This window comes from Microcaecilia unicolor, chromosome 2 (assembly GCF_901765095.1).
Source record: "Microcaecilia unicolor chromosome 2, aMicUni1.1, whole genome shotgun sequence".
NCBI classification, from domain to species: domain Eukaryota; kingdom Metazoa; phylum Chordata; class Amphibia; order Gymnophiona; family Siphonopidae; genus Microcaecilia; species Microcaecilia unicolor.
The window spans coordinates 552,867,819-552,894,311 of NC_044032.1; the positions used below are offsets into that span (position 1 = coordinate 552,867,819).

Here is a 26,493-nt window from a genome sequence, read left to right on the forward strand (position 1 = left end):
AACAGTGTCTTAAAGGACCGGCAATACCAGGTTACCTTCTCAATGCTCATAACGCATGGCTTCACAGAGTTGGCAGGAATAGAAAATCATATTGCTCCATGAACATGCAGGTCGTGTGTGATGCCCAAGGGGAGACTGTCGATGTGTCTGCTCAGTACCTGGGGTCCATCCATGATGCTTATATACTCCAGCATTCAGGAATATACTGCAGGTTTGACCGAGGGGAGATCACTGGCAGCTGGCTCCTAGGTAAGCAGTACAGGGATTCCTAACCCTTATACCCACTCCCCCCTCCTAAAATCACCACACTCCCTCCCTCTAGATACCCCCAGAATCCACACCCATGACCCGTACTCCACAAGGTTAACATACCAACCAATACACAACCCTGTCTGCAGTGGCGTTCCGAGGGGCGCTGACACCCCGATGCGCCCCGCCCCCCTAACTATACAATATAAGGGGGTAATGATGAGATGTGCCAGAGGCCTTCACTGTGGGGCTCCAACTGTCCTCAGAGTTGTTGGCATATGCAGCTGCCTCTGTTGCTCCTTGGAAATCTGGCCACCTGGTTAGCCCTGTGACTGAGCTACTGCTGGGCCCAGCACACTGCAGTGCAGTATGTAATGCCCCTGAGAGACCTGGGATCCTGTGAGACCCATTCGTGCCTGCTTGAATACCGGTTGATTGTCTGCAGTTGAGGCGGTTGCTGTGAAGCTGTGCTGGGTGGTGTGGGCACTGGTGCCATTTGCAGCTGAATTGGAGGGTGGTGCTGGTGGAATGGTGACCTCACCAGCTCCAGTGGGAAGGTCAGGCATCTGCTGGGTGGGCAGTGTGCTGGATAAGGCCTCAATGTAATCATGGAGATCTTGCCTGATCCCAAGAAGCTGCTTTCAGATATTATGACCAGCATCCCGGCTCTTCTACTGTATGGTATGCAGCACCTGCAGGCAGTTCTCTTGGGCTTGGAGCCTCTGCTGCTGAAGTTGCACACCCTCATGTAGCAGCTGTATCTTCCGGTGCCAGTAGTCAGCCAGCTACACATTTTGTCCCAGGATTTTGGTGGCCAGCCACACAATCTGCCACCAGTGGTGGGAGAGTTCCCTTTGGGCTAGCTATGGCTCCTGATCTTGCTCCTCAGCCTCTGTAGGGATATCTGGCAAATCTGGGCCGGGGGGGGGGGGGGGGGTTCCATCACTAACTGTTCCTGCTTTTCCTCTCCTGCAGGTGTCTCCTGTCTGGTGTCCTCTGCATGCTGTTCAGCTGCCATGGTGCCCTCCCGTGAGTCCTCTGCTGCCACAGATTCGCCCTCCTCCTTCTGAAGCACCTGCACTGGCCGCTGGTTCTGGCCTCTCCCTTGGAGTCAGAGTCCTCACCTGCACAGGAAAAGTAAAAGAAATGTGTACGTTGCACTAACTAACCTGTCAGTCTGTTGCATCTTTTCTGAATACATCCCTTCATATGCACTCATATACCACAGGTGATGAGGACTGCAATTGTCATGCCACCACACAATGTATGCCTCCACATCCCACAGCTCAGGAGACAAAAGGAGAAAGGATAGTGGAAGTGGTCTGGAGGGTACAGTGAGAGGGCCACAGATGCCTTGAAAGCAGGAATAGCCACTGGTTGGTGATGGACCAAGGTGGAAGGAGGGAAAATAAGGCACCTAAAAATGACAGGTGCTCTTGAACCAGTGAGCTAAGTGTTCCCTGACCTAGGCATTAACCACTACTCAGTGCTGAATTGTTAGGACATGGGCCCTGATAACCATTCAGCCTGTAGTCTGGTGTGCCTTCTTACCCCCTCCCCCACCTATCTGATGACCTCTAGTAGAGATGGGTTTCCTATCAACCCCCCCAAAAACTTTCCATGCTTGATTAGAGAAAGGGCTAAATAGAGAGAGCAGCCAGCACATTTGTATTCTCCAAACCTTATTATTATTATTAGCATTTGTATAGTGCTACCAGACGCACGCTGAACACTTGATACAAAGAGACATCTGACTCCCCAGCCTGTGCGGAGGTGTCCTGGGTTCCTAGGCCATGGATGCTCTCCTTGGGAAGGAACCTATGCACCATGCGCTCCACAGGGGTGAGGTTCATGGAATCCACATCAGGCGGGTTGTCTCCAGCCGTGAGCTTCACATCCCTCTTCAGCTGCCTCAATTTCCTTTTGCAGTCCTCAACCTCTTAACTATCATGCTTGACCACATTTAGCTTGTGGCATATTGCCACCCATCCTCTTTGCTTGGTATAAGCACAGCGTTTTTGCCCTTTTGGAGCAAATAAATTGCCATGGAGTGCCACTATCTCCTTCACTAGGAAATCAACCTCAGCATTGCTGAAGTCGCCCTTCCTTCAACACCTAGGAAACTAACTCATTTGCTCTCCATTCTGTCTCCCCAGCATTAGGCAGCTGAACCCTGGAAGCCATGAGCCAGCTGGAGTACCCATTTGCCACTGTCTCCAGGTAAGCAGAGACTTCAGAACCTACCCTTCCCTTTCTGGTAAGGAAATGACCTGAGATCTGGTCTACCTTATGTTTCTGCTTACAATGGACTCCTTCCTTTTTGCAGAACCTGGCTGCTGGACAAGATAGAGCACAGGCAGTAGTCAGCAGGAACACAAGGGACAGTAGTGGACCTTTAAACACACTTTTTATGTTGTTGGTGTATTTATTGTTTTGGATGAACCTCTTCATAAAGGCAGTTAATCTCAATAAATAAATAAATGCTAAAACTATGTAACTTTGGGGATATGTGCAGATTCTACTACTGTGGAGGCATCCATTTGTGGCTGCCTGCCTGAGAAGCTGGGGGTGGGTGGGTGGGTGGGGGGGGGGGGGTGATAGAGTCTGTGGGAATGAGTCTATGAACCATGTGCTCCATGGTGAGGTTCACAAGGTCCACATCTAGTGGCTTGTCTCCAGCTTTGTGCTTCATATCTCTCTTCAGCTGGATCCTTTTTTTTTTTTTTGCAGTCCTCCACGTCTCCATTTGTATGGTAGACCGCATTTAACTTGGGGCATGTGACCACCCATTCCCAGGGTTGAGGTTGACAATGTCCAGCATCCTGTTCCTTAATTCTTGTTTTGTTCTCATGTTCAGTTTCCCTGAGGTCAATGCCCCTATCCTAGCTGTTGGATTCCCTAAAGCTGCTGCTGGGGCCACACAGGACCAGCTTGTTTGCCACCTTCCATCAGTGGTAGCAGTCACCTCTGAGGACCTCACCGGTTCCAATGAGAGGGTCATGGGCCCGCTGGGGGGATAGTGTGCTGGACAAGCTTCAGTGTGCCCATCATGCCTATACTATTCCCCTGCCCTCTGGCCTGCTGAACACAGAGTAAACTCTAGTCTGTGTAATGGCAAAGCACACATGCTGGTTTGTACCTGACTGGTCACTATCATGAGACAACAAACGTGTATAATGATTCCTTTCCTTTCTCATGTATATATCCCCAATATTTGTATACAGTTTTTTTCCTTCCCTCACCTCTAATTTTATGTTGGTTTAAATATATAAATATGTAGATAGGACAGAACTGTTAGTACATCTTCCTAAGTCCTTGCTGGTTGTGGAAAAGGCAGCATACTGAATGGAGAGTAAACTGTAGTCTGGGCAGTGCCTAGGCACACCTGCTGGTTTATACCAGACTGGTGGCTAGTGTGAGACAACATACCTTTACTTTGATTAGCAGTATGCAGTCAGCCAAATGGGTGTGGGCCTACAGGGTGAAGGGGGTATATGGGGCTGGGCTCCTGCTGCAAGCTATTGGGCATAGACAGGGAAATGCTTAGAGTAGACCAAATGTAGCCTACATCAACAGCTGCTGCCCCCTTCCTGGGGGTGACAGTGTAAATGTCTACTTATCATCTTTTTCAAGATGGGATGACTTTTCAACTTGGGGGACCCAGCATGCTAGTTTTCCACAAATCTTATATCATGTACCATCTAGCCCCATTAACCCCAACTATCCCACAGACCAGATATCTGTAGGCAACATTGGTACAGGATTATGCACAGATTGTGAACCCCCAGGGCAGTGGCGTAGCCAGACCTGACATTTTGGGTGGGCCCAGAGCTAACATGGGTGGGCACTATGTATATAAGCATGAGTAGTGTTTCTTGCCATACTACAAAATAATGCCTTAGAATGCACTTGATGATGGATTTCTCTGCCCAACAGCTGCCCTGCATCAACATAAACCCAAACATATTTAATGGAAAAAAACAATATTTTTAAATATAGTTATGTTATGCCATATCAAACTTGACCAGACATAAGTCCATTCTTAGCTAGCATCAGCCTTTCCCTTCTGTACCTTACCCTCTCCTCCCCAACCATCCCCATAGCCCAGAATCAGCTCATCCCCACCATCCATCCCATAGCTAGGCATCAGCCCTACCTTACCCCCTCTCCCACTCCTCCCTGTAGCCTAGTGCCAGCCCTGTCCTACCCCCTAGCCATCCCCCATGGTCTGTCATCTCCTCCCCCCTCCCCCAAAGGACACCAGCACTAAATATAATTTTTTTTTAATGTCCTGGTCCCTGCAGAGCCCACCTCCACCCAGAGACCTGCCTACATTAAATTTAGAACATTTTTTTTAACCTTGGCAATGCAGAGGCCAACCTCACCCAAAAACCCACCAACATTTACAACTTTTTTAAAATTTTAACCTGGTCACTACTAAAATTTATTGTTGGTGGGTTTCTGGGTGGGGGGTGGGCTCTTCACTGTCTAGGGCAAAATAAAGGTATATTTTGGACTCTTCACTGCCTGGGAAAAAAAAAGGTATATTAATGATTACGCATACCTTTTTTTGTCCTAGGCAGTGAACAGCCTACCCCCCCAGGAAGCCACCACTAGCCAACATTACACTGTACACATTAAAATTAAAACATTTTATTTATTTTACCTGGAGGACAGCTGGCTTGCATGTGGTGGCAGGCAGTGCAGACTCTGAGCACCCTGCTCTGTTCTGTGTGTTCTGGCTCCTATGCCTGTTCTGGCCTGGGGCCGCAGGGCAGTGCTGAGGGTGGTGGGGGAAGGGGAGGGTCAAGAAAAGGCTGATATTGCTCTAGAGGGCACAGTAAAGGAGCCGCAGCAACACTAATTTAAGCACCAGGTCGCTTTGCAAATGAAAGAAGCAACATAGACCTGCCTCTGAAAGGATAAAGAGAAAGCGGAGGCAGAAATTAAGGCAGTTTTCAAAGGAATTTTCCTAAGCAAATTCTGCTGGTAGAAAATTGCTCTGTGCTGACAGGATTACAGGTTTCACAGCTTCCCGGGTCTGCAGTGTACTGTGGCGCCAGCGTGCATATGGGGGGGGGGGGGGGGAGCAAGGCAAAGCAGCAGAATCCAGAGTGAAGATAGAATCAGACCTCATAGTGAGTAGCGTTGTGGGAGTGCAGCGCTAGACTGGCCAGGTCTAGATCAGGAAAGGGGACCCTAATTAAGAAAAAAAAAGTTAAGTCTAGTAGGAGCGGGAGTAGGACTAGAGGGCTGCTGGCTACCAAAATGCTGCACGTCGTGGAGGCTCGGCGCCAAAGCGCACATCCTATCAGGACAACTGGGTGGGCCTGAGTATAGTTTGGGTGGGCCTGGGCCCACCCGTAGCTATGCCCCTGCCCCAGGGGACAGTTGGCTACAGAGTGCAATAGTGATATAGGTGGGCAGTCAGCCCTATACTGTGACCTGCAATGCTGTATATCTGAACTACTTTATCTTCTTATATCCAGGTAACAGTAACTACATAAGGGGGGTAATAGCATTGGTCTTTTCAGCTGCCCATCCTCCCCCAACTCCCCAGAGGGACACTGGCTATGCTGTGGCTGTAGGGCCTCTGTAAGTGGGGCCTTTCCAGAGATGAGACGTTAGGCCAGATATTTATTTATTTATTTTATTTATTTATGACATTTATATCCCACAATATTCCCGCCCAAGGGCAGGCTCAATGTGGCGTACAATCCTATATAATAATTCTCACCTCCAACGTTCCATGCTTGGGACCGTGGGTCCCTGGCTGCAAGTGGTCTGCGAGGCAGACACGCAGGACGTCACTGACGTCAACACAGCTGTTTCCCTACTCCTCCTACTGCCTCGGAATCAGCTGTCACTCCCCCCCGCGCTATGGCCCCCTTGAAACCCACCCCCTCCCGCGAACCTGTCGATCCCCCCCCCCCCGCCGGAACGCTGAAAACTGCCGCCGCCGTTGTTGTGCTACCTTCCCTTCCCGTAGGTTGTTCAATCATCTTCTTAGAAAGTTTAACTCCGTGCGTCTGACGTCAGACGCACGGAGTTAAACTTTCTAAGAAGATGATTGAACAACCTACGGGAAGGGACGGGAAGGTAGCACAACAACGGCGGCGATGGTGGCGACAGTTTTCGGCGTTCCGGGGTGGGGGGGGATCGACAGGTTCGCGGGAGGGGGTGGGTTCGAGGGGGTCATAGCACGGGGGGGGGGGGGGGGTTGCCTGCCTAAGGCCCGTTTCATTGCCTACAGAAACTGGCCTTTTTTACTAGTAGTTAATAAACAAACAATAGTACAAAGTACAGCAGACAAGGTCACAGGTGGGAGAGAGAAATGACTGATGAAGAAAAGGAGAGAGGGTAGGTGATATATTATCACAGAGCAAGCTATGGGCTAAAAGGGTGTGGCTCCTGTAGGGCTCGTGGCATATGCTCTGCCAAAAAGGAAGGTCTTGAGACGCTTCTTGAAGGTCGGGTGATCTGAAGTAAATTTGATCTCTCGAGGCAGCCCATTCCACAGTTGAGTGCTGAGATAAGGGAAAGAGGAGCCATAGATGGTCTTATATTTGAGGCTACGGGGAGCAGGGTAATGGAGATTGAGGTACGAGCGGGCCAATCGGGAGTTCCTGGGCGGTAGGTCAACGAGAGTGTCCATATTCCCCTGCCTGGCCATTGTCATAGTGTGGAGATGCCCAAGGAATCTGTCTGAGAGAGATGTGCAGATACTGGCAATATCCCTTTCCTAATAATTCCTAGGATCCTGTTTGCTTTTTTGGCTGCCGCCACACACTGAGCAGAAGATTTCAGCATATTATCTACAATGACATCTAGATCTTTTTCTTGGGTGCTGACCCCTAAGGTGGACTCTAGCATCAGGTGACTATGATTTGGATTATTCTTCCCAATGTGTATCACTTTGCATTTGTCCACATTAAATTTAATCTACCATTTGGATGCCTAGTCTTCCAGTTTCTTAATCTTCCTGCAATTTTTCACAGTCCACATGCGTTTTGACAATTTTGAATAGTTTTGTGTCATCTGCAAATTTGTGCATGCACGTTTTGCACATGGAGGGAACATCCTGTCGTTGCCATGGACACTTTCTTGATGCAGGGACCACTACTGCTGTTGCATGTATTCCCATTTGTGGCTGCCTGCCTGAGAAGCTGGGGGGGGGGGGGGGGGGGGGGGGGGGGGGGGGGGGGGGGAATAGAGTCCCTGGGAATGAGTCTATGAACCATGTGCTCCATGGTGAGGTTCACAGGGTATATTTCCGATAGGCAGAAATGTTTATCTTAAAACTTCTCTGACATCTGCAGTGCTTCTGTTTATTAAATGTTTTAATGTGTGTTTTTCGATAAACTTATTTTTCCCATTTGGACGTTATATCGAAAAATGCCCCTTGGTGTCTGCTTAGTTTACTCAAATATTTTCCACATTCAGGTATTGGCCAGAGACAGTGGAACAGAAAATTCTGACCTCTACTTGTTTTAATGTTATCATTCTTCTTTTAAGGCTCACTTTATAATCTGTCTGATCTCTACTTGTTTTGATGTTATCATTCTTCTAAGGCTCAGTTTATGAACTGTGTCTCTGCTAATGAGTAATTTCATTGCAAACTAACCTCTTCAATACTCATAGCACTGATATGTTTGAATTTTGTATGTCTCTGTATTTAACAATTTCAGGCCACTATCATCCTTAGTACTTTAACACCTTCATATATCAGAAACAAAAAAATGTTGAATTAGTTAGTATACCACCTAAGCCAAATACTAGACAGTTTACAAATACAATAGAATAACATGTGATTCATTCCCCAGCCCCTCATATATTATAATAAAAACAATACCACTTACCCTATCTATACCATCATGTCAACAAAAGCGATACCAATCATTCATTCCCTACACAAGTGTATAACTCCATCCTCATCCCTATATCCCATGCCTAATTGTTGTCTTTGATTGGTCTGAGGAGAGAACCACATTGTCTCCAGTGCATTTTTGGGCATCCAGGTCATACATGGTCTCTGTTGGGCTATGGCTTCATGAGTCTTCACTTGCAGCTACCTGGGCTTTTCCCCTTATTTTATATCCCCTTCTCAACTCACTTAGGGCCCTGTTTACAAAGGCTTGCTAGTGTTTTTAGCATGAGCTAAAAATTAGTACACGCTAACCATGTAGACACCCATAGGAATATTATGGGCATCTATATGGTTAGCAAGTGCTAATTTTTAGTGTGCCTTTGTAAGCAGGGCCCTTAGCGTATTCTTTACAAGAACAAGGCTCATGACACTTGCCAGGTTCCTTCCAGAACTCTGCCCTAAGCCCAACCATTAGGTATTTCTGTTGTGTGATGATTGGGACATACCTCCTCCTTCATGGGCTGTGATGAACACTGCCTCTGCTGTAACCCCAACCTTTGTCAGCCCAGGGAACAGAAGACTTGACCTGGGAATCAAAGCCAGGTCTTCAGTTGGTTGGGCATCAGGCTGATCCCTACTTTTCTCTTTTCAAAAAGTTAGCAAGCTACCTTTTAAGATATGAGTTTGGTTTGAGGCTTATTGTTTTCATAGTGTATATAACATTTAGCATTTGTGTTAACCAGTGGCTTGAGAAATATTTTGGTGTAATAATCTTCAAACAGACAAAGGCACAATAATTTGATTTGTCCATGTTTTTAATGAGATCAGACCTTGAAAGATATGTGATCTTGTTAACACTTTAGCTTTATGCACTACTGATTAATTACTTTATAAGTACATAACCCTAGACAATCATGCTAAAGTTTTGTGCTTCTTAACAGATTAATTCATGTGATCAGAATCTGAGCCAGTGCTGTGAACTAATTGAACTGAACTCAAAAGTTCAAGGACAACTTTTCACAATCCTCAGTGTGACAGCCAGGCAAGGTGAGCAATAATTGTGCCCTGTGCATGCGATAACTAGTACATATTGTAGTTCATTTAACATTATTCCTTCTCTGCTTTTGACTATATATGTGATTGTAAGTACGGTTGCAAGCAGTCTCATACTATAAGGGTCATACAGTGTTTGGGTATATGCAACATGAAAGTGTGACTGCTTTTGAGGAAAGTGAAAGTGAATATTGCCACACCGGGGATCACTAGCATGGTTTAGTAAAAGAGGCCCTTAAAAATACATAATTTGGCATTTTTATTGCATATATGCTTTATTATTTTTCTAACTATAGTCTACTGTTTGGTATTGCCAAAACAAGTGGTATATTTATATGTGAGCTAAAATAGGAAACATTAGCTTACTTTAGATTCATGTTCTTGTTTCTGCATTATGTTAGGTGGCCACTATGGTGGTATTGACACAATCAAATCTCGCTTCCTACCATGGCTGGGGACTTGTTTTTCTGTTTCTTCACCAGATGTGTCCCCTGACACCAGCTTCTCTCTTCTCCAGGTATGATAAGCTCTCAGATGATTTTATTTATGTTTGCTTCTTACTACCTATCCAATTTGCCCAACTTTTGTTCTGGTCATTGTCACCTATCCTTCTATCTTTCTAAAGAGTAATGCAGCAGACAGAAGATTTAAAGGGCAACTACACTTATGTGTTACTTACGTAAGTCAGAGGTGCCAAACTTGGCAGTTACATATGTAAGTGCATTAGTGCCATCCTATAAGTTTACACCTAAATGCTATAGGGCTCCATTCACTAAGCTGTGGTAAGCACTAGCTGTAGTACTTACCACAGCTGAAAAGGGCTTACCAGTGGTGTTCCTAGCCTCGACGGCACCCGGGGCAGATGGTCGATTCGCCCCCCCCCCCCGGGTGCAGCGCGCCCTCCCCCCGGGTGCAGCGCGCCCCCCGTGAAATGACACCCTCCCCGGGTGCACGCCGCTGGGGGGGGGGGGGTGCCGCAGCATGCGCCTGTCTGCTCCCAGTTCGCTAAGCTCGCTAAATTCTCTCGTTCGCTGCAGCTCCCGCCCTCTGCCCCGGAACAGGAAGTAACCTGTTCCAGGGCAGAAGGAGGGAGCTGCAGCGAACGAGAGAATTTAGCGAGCGTAGCGAACTGGGAGCAGACAGGCGCGCGCTGTGGCACCCACCCAGCAGCGTGCACCCGGGGCAGACCGCCCCCATCGCCCCCCCCCCTTGGTACGCCACTGGGGCTTACTGTGGGATGCACTGAGGTAGAAGCCCAAGGTGTACACACAAATCACACGCTAAAAAATAAATGTTATTTTTTGCACAGAGAGGATATGTCTGGGAAGGTAGAGAGGGGGCATTTCTGCACTAATCAGTTAGCACAGCTACATTGCTGGGTGCTAACTGATTAGTGTGGGACTAGCAAATGAGCCTTTACCACCTACAAAATAGGTGTCGGGCTATTTTTTTAATAATGGTCTCATGCTAATGGCAATATCCATTAATTCAAAAAATGGGAAATTAGCTATTTTCCAGCTGCAGTAGAAATGACCTTAGTGCGTGGGAAAAACCCGTGTAAGAGCTTGCTAAGGCCACTTTCTACAGCAGCTTAGTAAAAGGAGCCCATGGCATGTAACTGCCAGGGCAACATATACATGGGCATGTCTCCAACTTACGCATGTAACTTATAGAATACTATAAGTTACACACTTACATGGGACACATAGGTGAGCCTAATTATACCTGCTATTACCAGCGTCTAAATGTAGCCATGCCAATTAAAGGGGTAAAGGGTCATGGATTTGATATATCACCTTTCTGTGGTACAACCAAAGTGTGTTTTTTAAACCTTGTACTATATACAGGTACGTTCTCTGTCCTTAGCTAACTGCTAAAATCCGCCCCTGATCGCTTCCTATTAGACCTCACAGCACACCTAAACTACATGCTCCAACAAGGTCTGTTTCCTGAGGATTATGGCAATCCCAAAAGACCCCAAGAAAAAACAACCGAATTTACCAACTACCGCCCAGTTGCATCTATCCCACTAGTAATCAAACTGATGGAGAGCATGGTGACTAAACAGATTACCGACTACATGGACAAGTTCTCAATACTACATCAATCGCAATCAGGATTTCGCCCCCTCCATAGCATCAAAACTGTGCTAGTCACTCTCCTGGCCAAATTCAAGCAGGAAATAGCCACAGATAAAAGTATACTTCTCCTCCAATTTGATATGTCGAGCGCATTCGACATGATTAACCACAATATACTACTAAGAATCTTAGACTACTTCAGCATTGGTGGAAATGTACTTAGCTGGATCAAGGGTTTCCTAACCACCAGAACATACCAAGTGAAATCAATCTTAAACATATCCCCACCTTGGAAAGCAGACTGTGGAGTACCTTAAGGATCACCATTATCACCAATACTTTTCAACATAATGATGATCCCACTGGCCAAGTCCTTATCAAAGCAAGGCCTCAACCCATTCATCTACGCAGACGATGTAACAATATACATTCCCTTTAGACATGATCTAACCGAAATCACCAACAAAATCAATCTCGGTTTGAACACCATGAATTCATGGGCAAATTCTTTCCAACTGAAACTGAACACTGAAAAAACACACTGCCTTATCTTCTCATCTCAACACAATATGTACAAACCCACAACCTTAATCACCCCAGAACACTCCCTCCCTATCTCAGACAGCCTGAAAATACTCGGTGTCACAATCAACCAGAACCTCACACTTGAGAGTCAAGTGAACTCCACAACAAAGAAGATGTTCCACTCAATGTGGAAACTTAAACGTGTAAAACCTTGCTTCCCAAGGGATATATTTCGCAACCTAATACAATCAATGGTACTAAGCCATGCAGACTACTGCAACGGAATCTATGCGGGATGTAAGGAACAATTCACAAAGAAACACTAGACCGCTCAAAATATGGCAGCCAGGCTGATATTTGGAAAATCGCAATTCGAAAGTGCCAAACCCCTCTGAGAAAAAACTACACTGGCTTCCAATCAAAGAACTTATTGCCTTCAAAGTCTGTACCCTGGTCCACAAAATTGTCTACAGCCAAGTCCCAGGATACATGACAAAACCAACCTGTTCAAAAAAGCATACCTCATTGACCCAACATAAATACCTACACCCTGCAACACAGCAAAACCAAAGCTCGAAATGGACACTTTATAACCTTTTCTCTCCCCTATCCCCATTGTACGTAAAACATATGTACCTTATTTGACCTCAATATCACATTGTAACTGTTGCTACCGGAATTGGTGAATGCCTTACGGTACCATGTAAGCCACATTGAGCCTGCAAATAGTTGGGAAAATGTGGGATATAAATGCAACAAATAAATAAATACACTTGTAAGCAGGATGAGTTAAGTCATAAAAGCAGTCTTTATTGTAAAAAACAACAACAAAAAAACAGTAATCTGAGAGAACTCCATAATTGTTATAGAGAGTATGTTATGGGCCATTGAATTGGTCTACTTACAAGTGCATCCATTAGGGAGTAAAAGTGTAAAACATTATTCTATATGTTGAAGTAGGTGCCTCTAATTTGCCCGAGCATATATGTGCATAAACATAGGCACTCAGGAAACTTAGCACCTACTTGTATGTACTTGTATTATACATGTTGGTGTAGAAAAGGTAAAGTTGGGGCCTGATCTTGATGTGTGTGTGTGTATGTGTGTAGGTCTGTGATTGACAGCCTACCCAGCTCCCATAAAGCATGCAGTCACATAGGTGCATATGTTGCCTTTATAATGGGTATAACATATGTGGCTATCAGGCTCATTTTCAAAAGAGAAAAACATCCAAAAAGTGACATAAGTCTGCATTTGGATGTTTTTCTCACAAAAACGTCCAAATCAGTATTTTCAAAACCTCTTTTTAGACGTTTTTCTCTTAAGTCCGTCAGAAGTACCTCCAAATCTCAAGAGGCATTTCAGGGGCGTGATCAGGGCGAGACTTGGGCATTCCTAAGACTTAGACGTTTTTTTAGCTATAATGGAAGAAAACAAAAATGTCCAGGACTAAGACGTTTTGAGCTACACCTGTTTTTATAACAAATAGCTGCAGTGGGAATTGAACCCACTACCCCAGGATCAAAGTCCATTGCACTAACCACTAGGCTACTCCTCCACTCCACACAAAAAGGTGCCCTTACTCCCCCAGTGGTCACTAACCCCCTCCCACCCCCCAAAAATGTGATTAAAAATATTACTTGCCAGCCTCTGATGTTATACTCAGGTCCATTAGAATAGCATGCAGGTCCCTGGAGTAATCTAGTAGTGGTGCAGTGCAATGCAGACAGGTGGACCTAGGCTTCTACCTCCCTCTACCTATTACACTTGTGGAGGAAACTGTGAGCCCTCCAAAATGCACCAGAAACCCACTGTACCTACATAATGGTGCTCTCTTCCCCTGTAAGGGCTATGGTAGTGGTGTACTGTTGGGGGTAGTGGGTTTTGGGGGGGGGGGGGGGCTCAGCAGCCAAGGTAAGGGAGCAATGGTGAGATATGTCCCTGGGAGCATTTTATAAAGTCCACTGCAGCCCCCCCCCCCCCCCCCCCAAGGATGCCCTATTGCTTTCCTGGGATGTCTCTTTTCCACTATTCTACCTGATGCCAAGCTTTCTATTTTTTTTATAACATCTGAGCCTTGTGTCTATTGTTTATCAGTAGATTTGGGCTTTGAATTCAGATCTATAGATAAAAAGGAGGTCTCATTACATATATCAAAATATCAGAGTGCTATTTTTCCATACTTCATAGCAAGAGTGTATATTCCCTAATGTAGAAGTCTGCCTAGTACTAGCCCCGCCTCCTGCCACCGGCTCTGCCGCTCAATCTCCGCTAAGCTTCTGAGGATCCATTCCTTCTGAACAGGATTCCTTTATGTTTATCCCACGCATTTTTGAATTCCGTTCTCGTTTTCATCTCCACCACATCCCGCGGGAGGGCATTCCAAGTATCCACCACTCTCTCTGTGAAAAAATACTTCCTGACATTTTTCTTGAGTCTGCCCCCCTTCAATCTCATTTCATGTCCTCTAGTTTTACCGCCTTCCCATCTCTGGAAAAGGTTCGTTTGCGGATTAATACCTTTCAAATATTTGAACGTCTGTACCCTTGTTTCTCCTTTCCTCCAGGGTATACATGTTCAGGTCAGCAAGTCTCTCCTCATACGTTTTTTAACGCAAATCCCATACCATTTGTGTAGCTTTTCTTTGCACCGCTTCAATTCTTTTTACATCCTTAGCAAGATATGGCCTCCAAAACTGAACACAATATTCCAGGTGGGGCCTCACCAACGACTTGTACATGGGCATCAACACCGCCTTCTGCTGGTCACACCTCTCTTTATACAGCCTAACAACCTTCTAGCTACGGCCACCGCCTTGTCACACTGTTTTGTCACCTTCAGATCCTCAGATACTATCACCCCAAGATCCCTCTCCTCGTCTGTATATTCAACCAAAGCTTTTACCACACTTAGAACATGTGAATAGTTTCACTCTATTGTGGATTTTTCTTGTGTATTTTGTACGTTTTGCATTTGGATGTTTTTTTGTTTGAAAATGGACCCAAAACTAAAACATCCAAATCACAAAACGTGTTTCCAAACAGCATTTTCAAAAGGAAAAGATAGATAGTTTTTTTTTTTTGTAGAAAATGACCTTCTTTCCTGTTTTGATTTTGAATGTTTTACAATAACATCCAAATTCAGACTTAGACGTCACATCCAAAAATGCCCCTCGTGCACTTGACTTGCCCAAGGTCACAAGAAGGTGCAGTGGGAATGGAACCCATGTTGCCAGGCTCAATGTCCGCTGCAGTAACCATTAAGCCACTCCTCCTCTATTTTGGATGTTTTGCATTTGAACGTTTTTTGTTTGAAAATGGACTAAAAAGTAAAACATCCAAATCACAAAACGTTTTTCCAAGCAGTATTTTCAAAAGGAAAAGATAGACTTTTTATTTTGTTGAAAATGACCTACTTTTCTGTTCTGAACTTGGACGTTTTTTGTAAAACGTCCAAGTTCACACTTAGACATCATATTGAAAATGCCCCTCTATGTCACCATGTGCCTTCACAGCCTAGACACTATATTATAAAACTCTCCTCCCTGAGTATGACTCTTTAAATTTCTAAGCCTGCTAACCTATTATGCAAAGTTTTATGTGAAAACCCCTGTAAAGAGAAGAGAGTCATAGGCAGTGAAGAGAGGATCTGGGAGTAGGGTAGGAGAAGGGAGGAAGAAAAGAAGGACTGGGGATCAGGGTAACAAATGAAAGGCCCCATAACACTTAGAAGCCTCAGGCCCATATCAGAATTAATCTAGTCTTGGGGAGACCTGAAATCACATTTAGTCTGTGATCTCTTATTTGAATGTCAACCACTGGGCTCTTTGGACTGGTGCCACAGTGCCCTTATAAAGAGAAGTAGTTTATATATTTTGTATATTTTCATTGTAATCAAATACTATGCACATATAATCTACCTTCTAATTTATAGTTAACTATGAATCCTAGTTACTAAGCTGTGGTAAAATACATGAAAATTGACCACAGGATTCATTAACCTCTGGTAGTTCAGTTCAGGTTAGTGAATCATGCAGTTTACTTTTGTGTTGCTGCAGCTGGAAGTGTTATATTTATTCATTTATTCTTTCTTTTATCCCACAATTATCCCAAAACAAGTTTCGGTTCAATGTGGCTTACATTCAGTTGTCGGGTTATATATTAATGAGACAGTTAAAATCGGTGGATGCCGTAGGTTGGGTTACGTGGAGGGGCATAATCGAAAGGGACGCCCAAGTTTTGCTGAGGACGTCCTCGCAAAACGTCCCGATGGAGGGGCGGGGAAACCCGTATTATTGAAACAAGATGGACGTCCATCTTTTGTTCCGATAATAAGGGCAGGGACGCCTAAATCTTGAAATTTAGGTCATCCTTAGAGATGGTCGTCCCTAGACTTGGTTGTTTCTGATTTTCGGCGATAATAGAAACCAAGGACGCCCATCTCAGAAATGACCAAATGCAAGCCCTTTGGTCATGGGAGGAGCCAGCATTCATAGTGCACTGGTCCCCCTGACATGCCAGGACACCAACCGGGCACCCAAGGGGGCACTACAGTGGACTTCAGAAATTGCTCCCAGGTACATAGCTCCCTTACCTTGTGTGCGGAGCCCCCCAAAACCCACTACCCACAACTGTACACCACTACCATAGCCATTACAGGTGAAGGGGGGCACCTAGATGTGGGTACAGTGGGTTTCTGGTGGGTTTTGGAGGGCTTACATTTACCACCACAAGTGTAACAGGTAGGGGGGGGATGGGCCTGGGTCCGCCTGCCTGAAGTGCACTGCACCCACTAAAACTGCTCCAGGGACCTGCATACTGCTGCGATGTACCTGAGTATGACATTTGAGGCTGGCATAGAGGCTGGCAACAAATATTTTTAAAGATTTATTTTGAGGGTGGGAGGGGGTTAGTGACCACTGGGGGAGTAAGGGGAGGTCATCCCTTCATCCTTGATTCTCTCCAGTGGTCATCTGGTCAGTTCAGGCACCTTTTTGTGCCTTGGTCGTAAGAAAAACAGGACCAGGTAAAGTCGTCCAAGTGCTCGTCAGGGACGCCTTTTTTTTTCCATTACGGGTCGAGGACGTCCATGTGTTAGGCACGCCCAAGTCCCGCCTTCGCTGCTCCTCCGACATGCCCCCGTGAACTTTGGTCGTCCCCGTGGTGGAAAGCAGTTGGGGATGCCCAAAATTGGCTTTCGATTATACCGATTTGGGCAACCCTGTGAGAAGGACGCCCATCTTCCGATTTGTGTCGAAAGATGGGCGTCCTTCTCTTTAGAAAATGAGCCTAATAGTAATGAGACAGGATCGGTGGAAGGCATAATTGTTTTAGACAGAAAACATTCATGTATCGGTTGCGCAATGGGAGTCTGTTATAGTTTGCCGTAGAACTTTCTTAAGAGATGTGTTTTCAGTTCTTTTCTGAAGTGGAGATAGTTGTCAATGCTTCTTATGGATTTGGGGATTAGGCTCCACCATTTGGAGCCCTGTTGTGTAGATTGATTTGAAGGTTATCTTTCTGTATTTAGGTAGGTGAAGTAGGAGGTATTCTCTGGTTCCTGGCGTCACATTTCTAGGTGATAGGTCAATCAGATCTTGAATGTAGTCAGGGGTCATGCTGAACAGTATTTTGAAAATTAGTCTGGCTTTTATTGGGAGCCAGTGTAATTTGGCTTTTTCATATTTTGTTTTTTTGAAAATTAGCCTCACTGCTGTGTTTTGAACACTCTATAGCGTTTTCAGCATTCTTTCCTTACATCCGACATATGCTGTGTTGCAGTAGTCGAGTTCGGATAGTATTAGGGGTTGTGCTAGTAAGCTAAATGTCTTTCTGGGAAAAAAGCCTCTGATCCTTCTCAATTTCCATAGCATTTTGAAGCACTTTGCTGTCACTGCTGAAACCTGGTCTTCAAGCGATGGGTGCCAATCGAGAATAATTCCCAGTATTTTTAGTTTTGGTTCTATGGGGTATGTTGTTTTGTCTAATGCAAATAAAAGCTACGAGAATGGTATGGGATTTGCGTTACAAGACGTATGAGGAGAGACTTGCTGACCTGAACATGTATACTCTGGAGGAAAGGAGAAACAGGGGTGATATGATACAGACGTTCAAATATTTGAAAGGTATTAATCCGCAAACTAACCTTTTCTGGAGATGGGAAGGCGGTAGAACTAGAGGACATGAAATGAGATTGAAGGGGGGCAGACTCAAGAAAAATGTCAGGAAGTATTTTTTCACGGAGAGAGTGGTGGATGCTTGGAATGCCCTCCCACGGGAGGTGGTGGAGATGAAAACGGTAACGGAATTCAAACATGCATTGGATAAACATAAAGGAATCCTGTTCGGAAGGAAGGGATCCTCAGGAGCTTAGTGGAGATTGGATGGCAGAGGCGGGGCTGGTGGTTGGGAAACGGGGTTAGTGCTGGGCAGACTTATATGGTCTGTGCCCTGAAAAAGACAGATACAAATCAAGGGGCTGGTGGTTGGGAGGCGGGGCTAGTGCTGGGCAGACTTATACGGTCTGTGCCCTGAAAAAGACAGATACAAATCAAGGTAAGGTATACACAAAAAGTAGCACATATGAGTTATCTTGTTGGGCAGACTGGATGGACCGTGCAGGTCTTCTTCTGCCGTCATCTACTATGTAATGTGAATTGTTGGTAGGATGTGTTGTTGTATGGGCTGGATAAAACCAGCAATTTAGTTTTGTCTCTCTTTAGTTTCAGTTTAAATGTTTTAGGCCAGTTTTCCATGAGGTTCAGGCTTTCTTTTATCTTGTCCGCTATCTCTGAGATGTTGTCCGTGAAAGGTACAGTGGTGGAAATAAGTATTTGATCCCTTGCTGATTTTGTAAGTTTGCCCACTGACAAAGACATGAGCAGCCCATAATTGAAGGGTAGGTTATTGGTAACAGTGAGAGATAGCACATCACAAATTAAATCCGGAAAATCACATTGTGGAAAGTATATGAATTTATTTGCATTCTGCAGAGGGAAATAAGTATTTAATCCCTCTGGCAAACAAGACCTAATACTTGGTGGCAAAACCCTTGTTGGCAAGCACAGCGGTCAGACGTCTTCTGTAGTTGATGATGAGGTTTGCACACATGTCAGGAGGAATTTTGGTCCACTCCTCTTTGCAGATCATCTCTAAATCATTAAGAGTTCTGGGCTGTCGCTTGGCAACTCGCAGCTTCAGCTCCCTCCATAAGTTTTCAATGGGATTAAGGTCTGGTGACTGGCTAGGCCACTCCATGACCCTAATGTGCTTCTTCCTGAGCCACTCCTTTGTTGCCTTGGCTGTATGTTTTGGGTCATTGTCGTGCTGGAAGACCCAGCCACGACCCATTTTTAAGGCCCTGGCGGAGGGAAGGAGGTTGTCACTCAGAATTGTACGGTACATGGCCCCATCCATTCTCCCATTGATGCGGTGAAGTAGTCCTGTGCCCTTAGCAGAGAAACACCCCCAAAACATAACATTTCCACCTCCATGCTTGACAGTGGGGACGGTGTTCTTTGGGTCATAGGCAGCATTTCTCTTCCTCCAAACATGGCGAGTTGAGTTCATGCCAAAGAGCTCAATTTTTGTCTCATCTGACCACAGCACCTTCTCCCAATCACTCTCGGCATCATCCAGGTGTTCACTGGCAAACTTCAGACGGGCCGTCACATGTGCCTTCCGGAGCAGGGGGACCTTGCGGGCACTGCAGGATTGCAATCCGTTATGTCGTAATGTGTTACCAATGGTTTTCGTGGTGACAGTGGTCCCAGCTGCCTTGAGATCATTGACAAGTTCCCCCCTTGTAGTTGTAGGCTGATTTCTAACCTTCCTCATGATCAAGGATACCCCACGAGGTGAGATTTTGCGTGGAGCCCCAGATCTTTGTCGATTGACAGTCATTTTGTACTTCTTCCATTTTCTTACTATGGCACCAACAGTTGTCTCCTTCTCGCCCAGCGTCTTACTGATGGTTTTGTAGCCCATTCCAGCCTTGTGCAGGTGTATGATCTTGTCCCTGACATCCTTAGACAGCTCCTTGCTCTTGGCCATTTTGTAGAGGTTAGAGTCTGACTGATTCACTGAGTCTGTGGACAGGTGTCTTTCATACAGGTGACCATTGCCGACAGCTGTCTGTCATGCAGGTAACGAGTTGATTTGGAGCATCTACCTGGTCTGTAGGGGCCAGATCTCTTACTGGTTGGTGGGGGATCAAATACTTATTTCCCTCTGCAGAATGCAAATAAATTCATATACTTTCCACAATGTGATTTTCCGGATTTAATTTGTGATGTGCTATCTCTCACTGTTACCAATAACCTACCCTTCAATTATGGGCTGCTCATGTCTTTGTCAGTGGGCAAACTTACAAAATCAGCAAGGGATCAAATACTTATTTCCACCACTGTATGTATATGGTGATGTTGTCAGCATATATATATATGGGTTTAATCCCATTTTTTCAAGTTTCTTCCTGAGCAGTGCCAATACTGTGTTGAGTAGTATGGGTGATATAGGGGAGCCCAGATTGATCCCACTATGTTTTAAAATACTAGGCTGGTGCTTTAAAAATGTACTTCCTGTCCCCCACACAGTAAGGATCTCTTTGGTGGGTAGTGGAGGGGGGTGAGGGGAGTAGCAGTCTCCAGGCACACTGCAGCTCCCAACTTTAAAATGGCAGCCTCAGCCCCCTAGCATTATCTCGTGGCCAGTTCCTTACTTACTAACCTGACTCCCCTAGAGGTAGTACAATGAGGCTAACCAATAGGGACTGAGGTCATTATTGTGAGGCCCGGAGCTGCCATGGCAGGAGCATCTGTGGATCGATCCTACTCCTCCCTTTCACTGGAGAGAGCCCCTTAGTAGGAGCCAGGGGGTGGGTGGTACTCTCAAATTTGGATTGGGGTGGGGTTAAGCACTTTCAAAATATACTGACCTGTTTAAGTTGTTCCCTGGGAGCATCAAGCCATACATTTGCAGCCCAGTGCTATTGGGGAGGAAATAGGTGACATTTTTCCATAAGTATTGCAGGCTGCAAGGTTTCACGCAAGTTGCATTATTAACATTGCATAATAATGAACTGCTTTGAATGCATTTACAGGCTTTGGGGAAACTCTATAAATCTGAGGCCCTAGTTAGGTGTGTTGATACTGAGCGGCAATGCTATGATGACATCTGTGCATAAAGTCCTTCATTTTGGGTGTTGATAGGTGCATCCAGATTCTAATATGTAATGGTACAATAAATTTGAATCGGTGTGCCTAAATTTTGGCATGACCATTTATGTCAGGTCAATGGCAGGTATAAGTGGGCACACCTGTGTACACCAAGCTTACAGTATTTTATAAGTTTTGTGCATAACTTGGAGATACGCCCATTACCTGCCTATGTGCCGCCCATATATACACACCCCTTGCAGTTATGTGTTATAGCAAATTTTGGTGTCTCTCTTATGGGTAAGTAGTGCATAAGTGTAGTCTCTTATATGGGTAAGTGGTGCATATGATTGTCCTCTTTGCATCTTATTATTAAATGTGTGTTCTGGTAAAAAAAAAAAAATCCTGTGCAAGGAGCAGATAGTTTACATATGGGTGTATTTTCAAAGCACTTAGACTTACAAAGTTCCTCAGTAACCTATGGAACTTTGTAAGTCTAAATGCTTTGAAAATGAACCCCATAGTCAATTAACATGCATTATTTGGGAAATAGCATGCATTATTCTACTAACATACCTTAATAAGCCTGGCCCTATATAGTAGTGGTACAACCAGTGCTTTTTTTTTTTGCCGGAACGCACTGGTACGGTGTACCAGCCCTTTTGTTCTCGGGGCCGCCCTCAGCTCCCCGACTTTCTGTTTGGGCCGCCCTGCGTTGAAATCTTTTATTTTACCTTAAGTCGCAGCGGTGAACTGGCAGTGAAAGCAGCAGGCAGGCTCACCTCCAGCCTTCCCTTCCCTCTTAGCATCCCGCCTTCCTCTAATGTAATTTCTGTGAGGGCGGGATGCTGAGGGAAGGGAAGCAAGGAAGCAAGTCTGCCTGCTGCCTTCACGGCCACGGCCACTGCCACTGCAACTTGAAGTAAAATAAAAGATTTCAACGCAGGGCGGCAGGAACGGAAAGTTGAAGAGCTCAGGGCGGGCAGATGAGGCTGGGTTTGGAACGAACTCGGGGGTAGGTGGAGGCTGGGGCGAGTCACTGGACATGGATGGGAGGGAAAGATGGGGCAAAGGAGAATTGTTGGACATGGAGGGGAGGGCAGAGGAGAATCACTGGACATGGATGGGTGGGAAGGATAAGGGCAAAGGAGAATCGCTGGACATGGAGGGGAGGGCAGGGGAGAGTGGAGAATCACTGGACATGGATGGGAGGGAAGGATGGGACAAAGGAGAATCACTGAACATGGATGGGAGAGGAGGCCAGAGGAAAATTGCTGGACACGGATGGGAGGGGAGGGGAGGGCAGGGGAGAGAGGAGAGTTGCTGGACATGGATGGATGGATGGAGGAGAGGGCAGGAGAAATACTGGACATGGAGGAGAGAGGGAAGACAGGAAGAAGATGCACATGGATGGAGGGGAGGGGAGAGAGTTGAAATGCTGGACATGGATGGAGTGGAGGGCAGGGAAAAGAAATGTTGGAGGGAATGGAAGACAGAGGAAGGAGATGCACATGGATGGAGGGGAAGGGAGAGAAGAGAAATGCTGGACATGGATGAGGAGAGGGAAGACAGAGGAAGTAGATGCACATGGATTTAGGGGAGAAATTCTGGACATGGATGGAGGGGAGGGAAGGCAGAGGACGGAGATGCACATGGATGGAGGGGAGGGGAGAGAGTTGAAATGCTGGACATGGATGGAGAGGAGGAAAGAGACAGGAAGTGAGATGAACATGGATGGAGGGGAGGAGAGAAGAGAAATGCTGGACATGGAGGGAGAGAGGAAAAATGCTGGATATGGATGGATGAGAGACGAAGGAGATGTATATGGATGGAGGGGAGGGAAGAATAGGCAGGAGATGCATACTGATGGAGATGAGGGAAAGGGAAAAGAGGAGAAAAACTGCACATGGATGGAGTAAATAAGCAAAAGCTGGATCCACTCTATACCTCCTCCAGTCAAGTCTGCGGAGGACCCAGTTTTTACCTATGGATGTAGGGCAAAAAATGAAGAAGGAGGAAAGTAAAGAAATAAATGGAAAGGAAGCCCTGGAAACGGAGTTAAAGGAACAGATAGAGAGCAGCAGAATCAGAGACTGGGACCAACATGATCAGGAAAACAAAGTCACCAGACAACAAAGGTAGAAAAATCATTTTATTTTCATTTTAGTGTTTGGAATATATCCCAATTTGAGAATTTACATCTACTGTCTTATTTTGCACTGGGTATACTGGAGCTGTAACAGCTTACAGAAATTATTTATAATGAAAAAAAATCACAAGTTATTTTTTTCTCCTATACTGGTATAGTATTTTCAATGATACCTGTTTATGTGTGCCATGGCTGGTATAAGAGGTGTGGCTACTGTGGGTGTGGCTACTATAGGGGTGGGACCATAGATGGTGGCCCCACCCATAATGAGTACCGGTACCTGTTTTCCTACAAAAAAAGCACTGGGTATAACTATACTGTAAGTAGGGGCCGTTTACTAACTTGCTTTAAGGTTAATAACCTCTGCATTAACTGTAGAGGGCACACTCAGTGCTTTGAGGAAGGCAGCCCTGCAGTTAACACAGAGCAATGATTGGTACGACATGTTAACAGCACGATGGAGATGAGGGAAAGGGAAAAGAGGTATTATTAGGAAAGGAATGGAAAACAAAAATGAGGATGTTATAATGCCTTTGTATCGCTCCATGGTGCGACTGCACCTCGAATATTGTGTTCAATTCTGGTCGCCACATCTCAAGAAAGATATAGTGGAATTAGAAAAGGTGCAGAGAAGGGTGACAAAAATGATAAAGGGGATGGGACGACTTCCCTATGAGGAAAGGTTAAAGCGGCTAGGGCTCTTCAGCTTGGAGAAAAGGTGGCTGAGGGGAGATATGATAGAGGTCTATAAAATAATGAGTGGAATTAAATGGGTAGATGTGAAGCATCTGTTCATGCTTTTCAAAAATACCAGGACTAGGGGGCATGCTATGAAGCTACAATGTAGTAAATTTAAAACGAATCGGAGAAAAGTTTTCTTCACTCAACTTGTGATTAAACTCTGGAATTCGTTGCCAGAGAATATGGTAAAGGAGGTTAGCTTAGTGGAGTTTAAAAAAGGTTTGGACAGCTTCCTAAAGGAAAAGTCCATAGACTGTTATTAAATGGGGAAAATCCACTATTTCTGGGATAAGCAGTATAAAATGTTTTGTACATTTTTTGGGATCTTGCTGGGTATTTGTGACCTGGATTGGCCACTGTTGGAAACAGGATGCTGGGCTCGATGGACCTTTGGTCTTTCCCAGTATGGCAATACTTATGTACTTATGGCCCATTATGCAGAGTGCAGCAGGTACATCCACTCCCTGCCCATACTGTACCCTCTAATCTCTTACTGTGTGCTGATAGTATCTTAATAACATAGTAACTGACGGCAGATAAAGACTTGAATGGTCCATTCAGTCTGCCCAACAGTTCATTCTCAATTCTAGATTAAATCAGCTGTGATCGTGATATTATATACTTGATCATGGCTTTTATTTTGGGTTTTGATAGGTGCGTCCAGATTCTGATATGGAATGGTACAATAAACTCGAATTGGTGCGCCTAAATTTTGGCATGACCATTTATGCCAGGTCAATGGCAAGTATAAATGGGCACACCTGTGTACACCAGGCTTACAGTATTTTATAAGTTATATGCATAACTTGGAGACATGCCCATGCGACACCTACGTAAACACACCCCTTGCAGTGTATAATGATCACTGCATTATACACTTATTAATAGCACAATGCTATTCTGTTAACAGCCACATTAAACATCTAATGCAACTTAGTAAATAGGCCCTTTAATGATTAGCACAAATTAGGAGACAAATGCTAGCCACATATAGGGTCATTCCATGCCAAGTGGTCTAAACCTTCCCACCATCAGGTTCTCCAATTTTGTTCAAATTTTATCTGTTGCGCAAGTCAGGTGTTAAACGAAGTTTCCCAAAATTGGAGGTCTCTAACTGCAATAGTTGCAGATCTAGACCTCCTTTTCTGAAAGGTTGTCAGTCCATGAGCGCGCGATATTTACCAAAATGCCATTTTTGGGGTCTAATAAAATCTAAACACATTTATAAGAATGGCTAAAAAATTCAAATCCTGTACAGTTTTTGATGCTAATTCCGATGAAATACATTTTAACATTATGGATGCAAAATCCAGTCAAACAAGTTGACTCAAAGTGTGCATCAAAATTGGTCGCGACTCATCGGAACATATTTGGACCAATATTCAGACCGCAACAACTTCCATGCAAACAAAGCTACGGACTTGAAATTTTGAACAAGCATTATGCTTGTGCTGGACATAATACTGCCAGATTTGCAACTAACCAGCTTCTATAACCGCCCTGCAGGATCTCTTCATAGTTGGCACTGTCAGCGCAAATGGTAAAATGTACCAAAGTTCAAAGCCAATTATTAAAAAAGAGTCTGCCTGAATCAGCTTGTGAACAGTATCATCTGAAAGAGAAAATTGTGCTCTATAACACTGATATGTTTTTGTTTTGCAATGCCACCATAATTTATATACCATTCAACAACAATATTACAGAAATACTGGACAGAGTTAAAATAGGACTGGACCTTATGGAAAACTGAGCCACAGCATTCAAACTTAAACTAAATAGCGATAAAACAAAATTCCCAGTCCTAACCAGCCCGCACAATCCCACTTCTTACCAAAAATTCAGAATCGACCAATAGACGTACCAAATCAAATCACTAAAAATATTACGAATCATTCTTAACAAACGCCTATCTCTTGAAAATCAAGTCTCAGTGGTCACATCAAAATGTTCTAAAACCCTATGGAGATTGTGAAGAATTAGAGAATACTTTCCCAGACAATAATTTTGAATCATAGTACAATCAGTAATAACGCCACAACTAGACTATTACAATGCAGCATATGTAGGGTGCAAAGAAAATATACTGAAATCACTGCAAACCATTTAAAACACAGCAGTAAGGCTGATTTTCAAAAAATTGAAATATTAAAGAGCCAACCCCATTGCTCACAAAGCTACACTGGCTCCTGATGAAGGCCAGGCTACTATTCAAAACCAGCACCCTCATTTTCAAAATACTATATGACATGGCCCCTTACTACATGCTAGACTTGATCGAATTATCACCAAGAAATGTAAGCCCAGATGCCAGAAACCACCTACTACTTCACCTACCCAAATATAGAAACACAGTCTACAAAACCATCTATACAGTTGGTTTTAGTTACCTGGGTTCCAAATTCTGGAACTCAATTCCCAAGATCACATGAAGCATCACAGACTATCTTCAGAAAAGAACTGAAAACATGCCTATCCAAGAAATTTTATGGTTAACACAAGCATTATGGAAGATCCAATCTAGTCAGATGATCTAGTCCAGTTTGTAACTGTAAAGCAACACTGTAATCGACCTTTGTTTATCAACTGTAAGCCACATTGAATCGAAACTTGTTTTGGATAATTGTGGGATACAAGAATAAAAATAAATAAATAAATAAACTGGCTTCCCTTGGAT

General features: G+C 44.8%; 1 protein-coding gene across 2 annotated transcripts in view; it reads left to right on the plus strand.

Moving 5' to 3' along the window:
- SPATA18 (spermatogenesis associated 18) overlaps positions 1–26,493 on the plus strand; it is a 195,962-nt gene that overhangs the window by 42,126 nt on the left and 127,343 nt on the right. For both annotated transcript variants that reach the window (XM_030191371.1, XM_030191372.1), the window contains exons 2-3: positions 9,058–9,163; positions 9,571–9,686. In XM_030191371.1, coding sequence (XP_030047231.1) covers positions 9,058–9,163; positions 9,571–9,686 — 222 coding nt within the window. The remainder of the gene's footprint in view (positions 1–9,057; positions 9,164–9,570; positions 9,687–26,493) is intronic.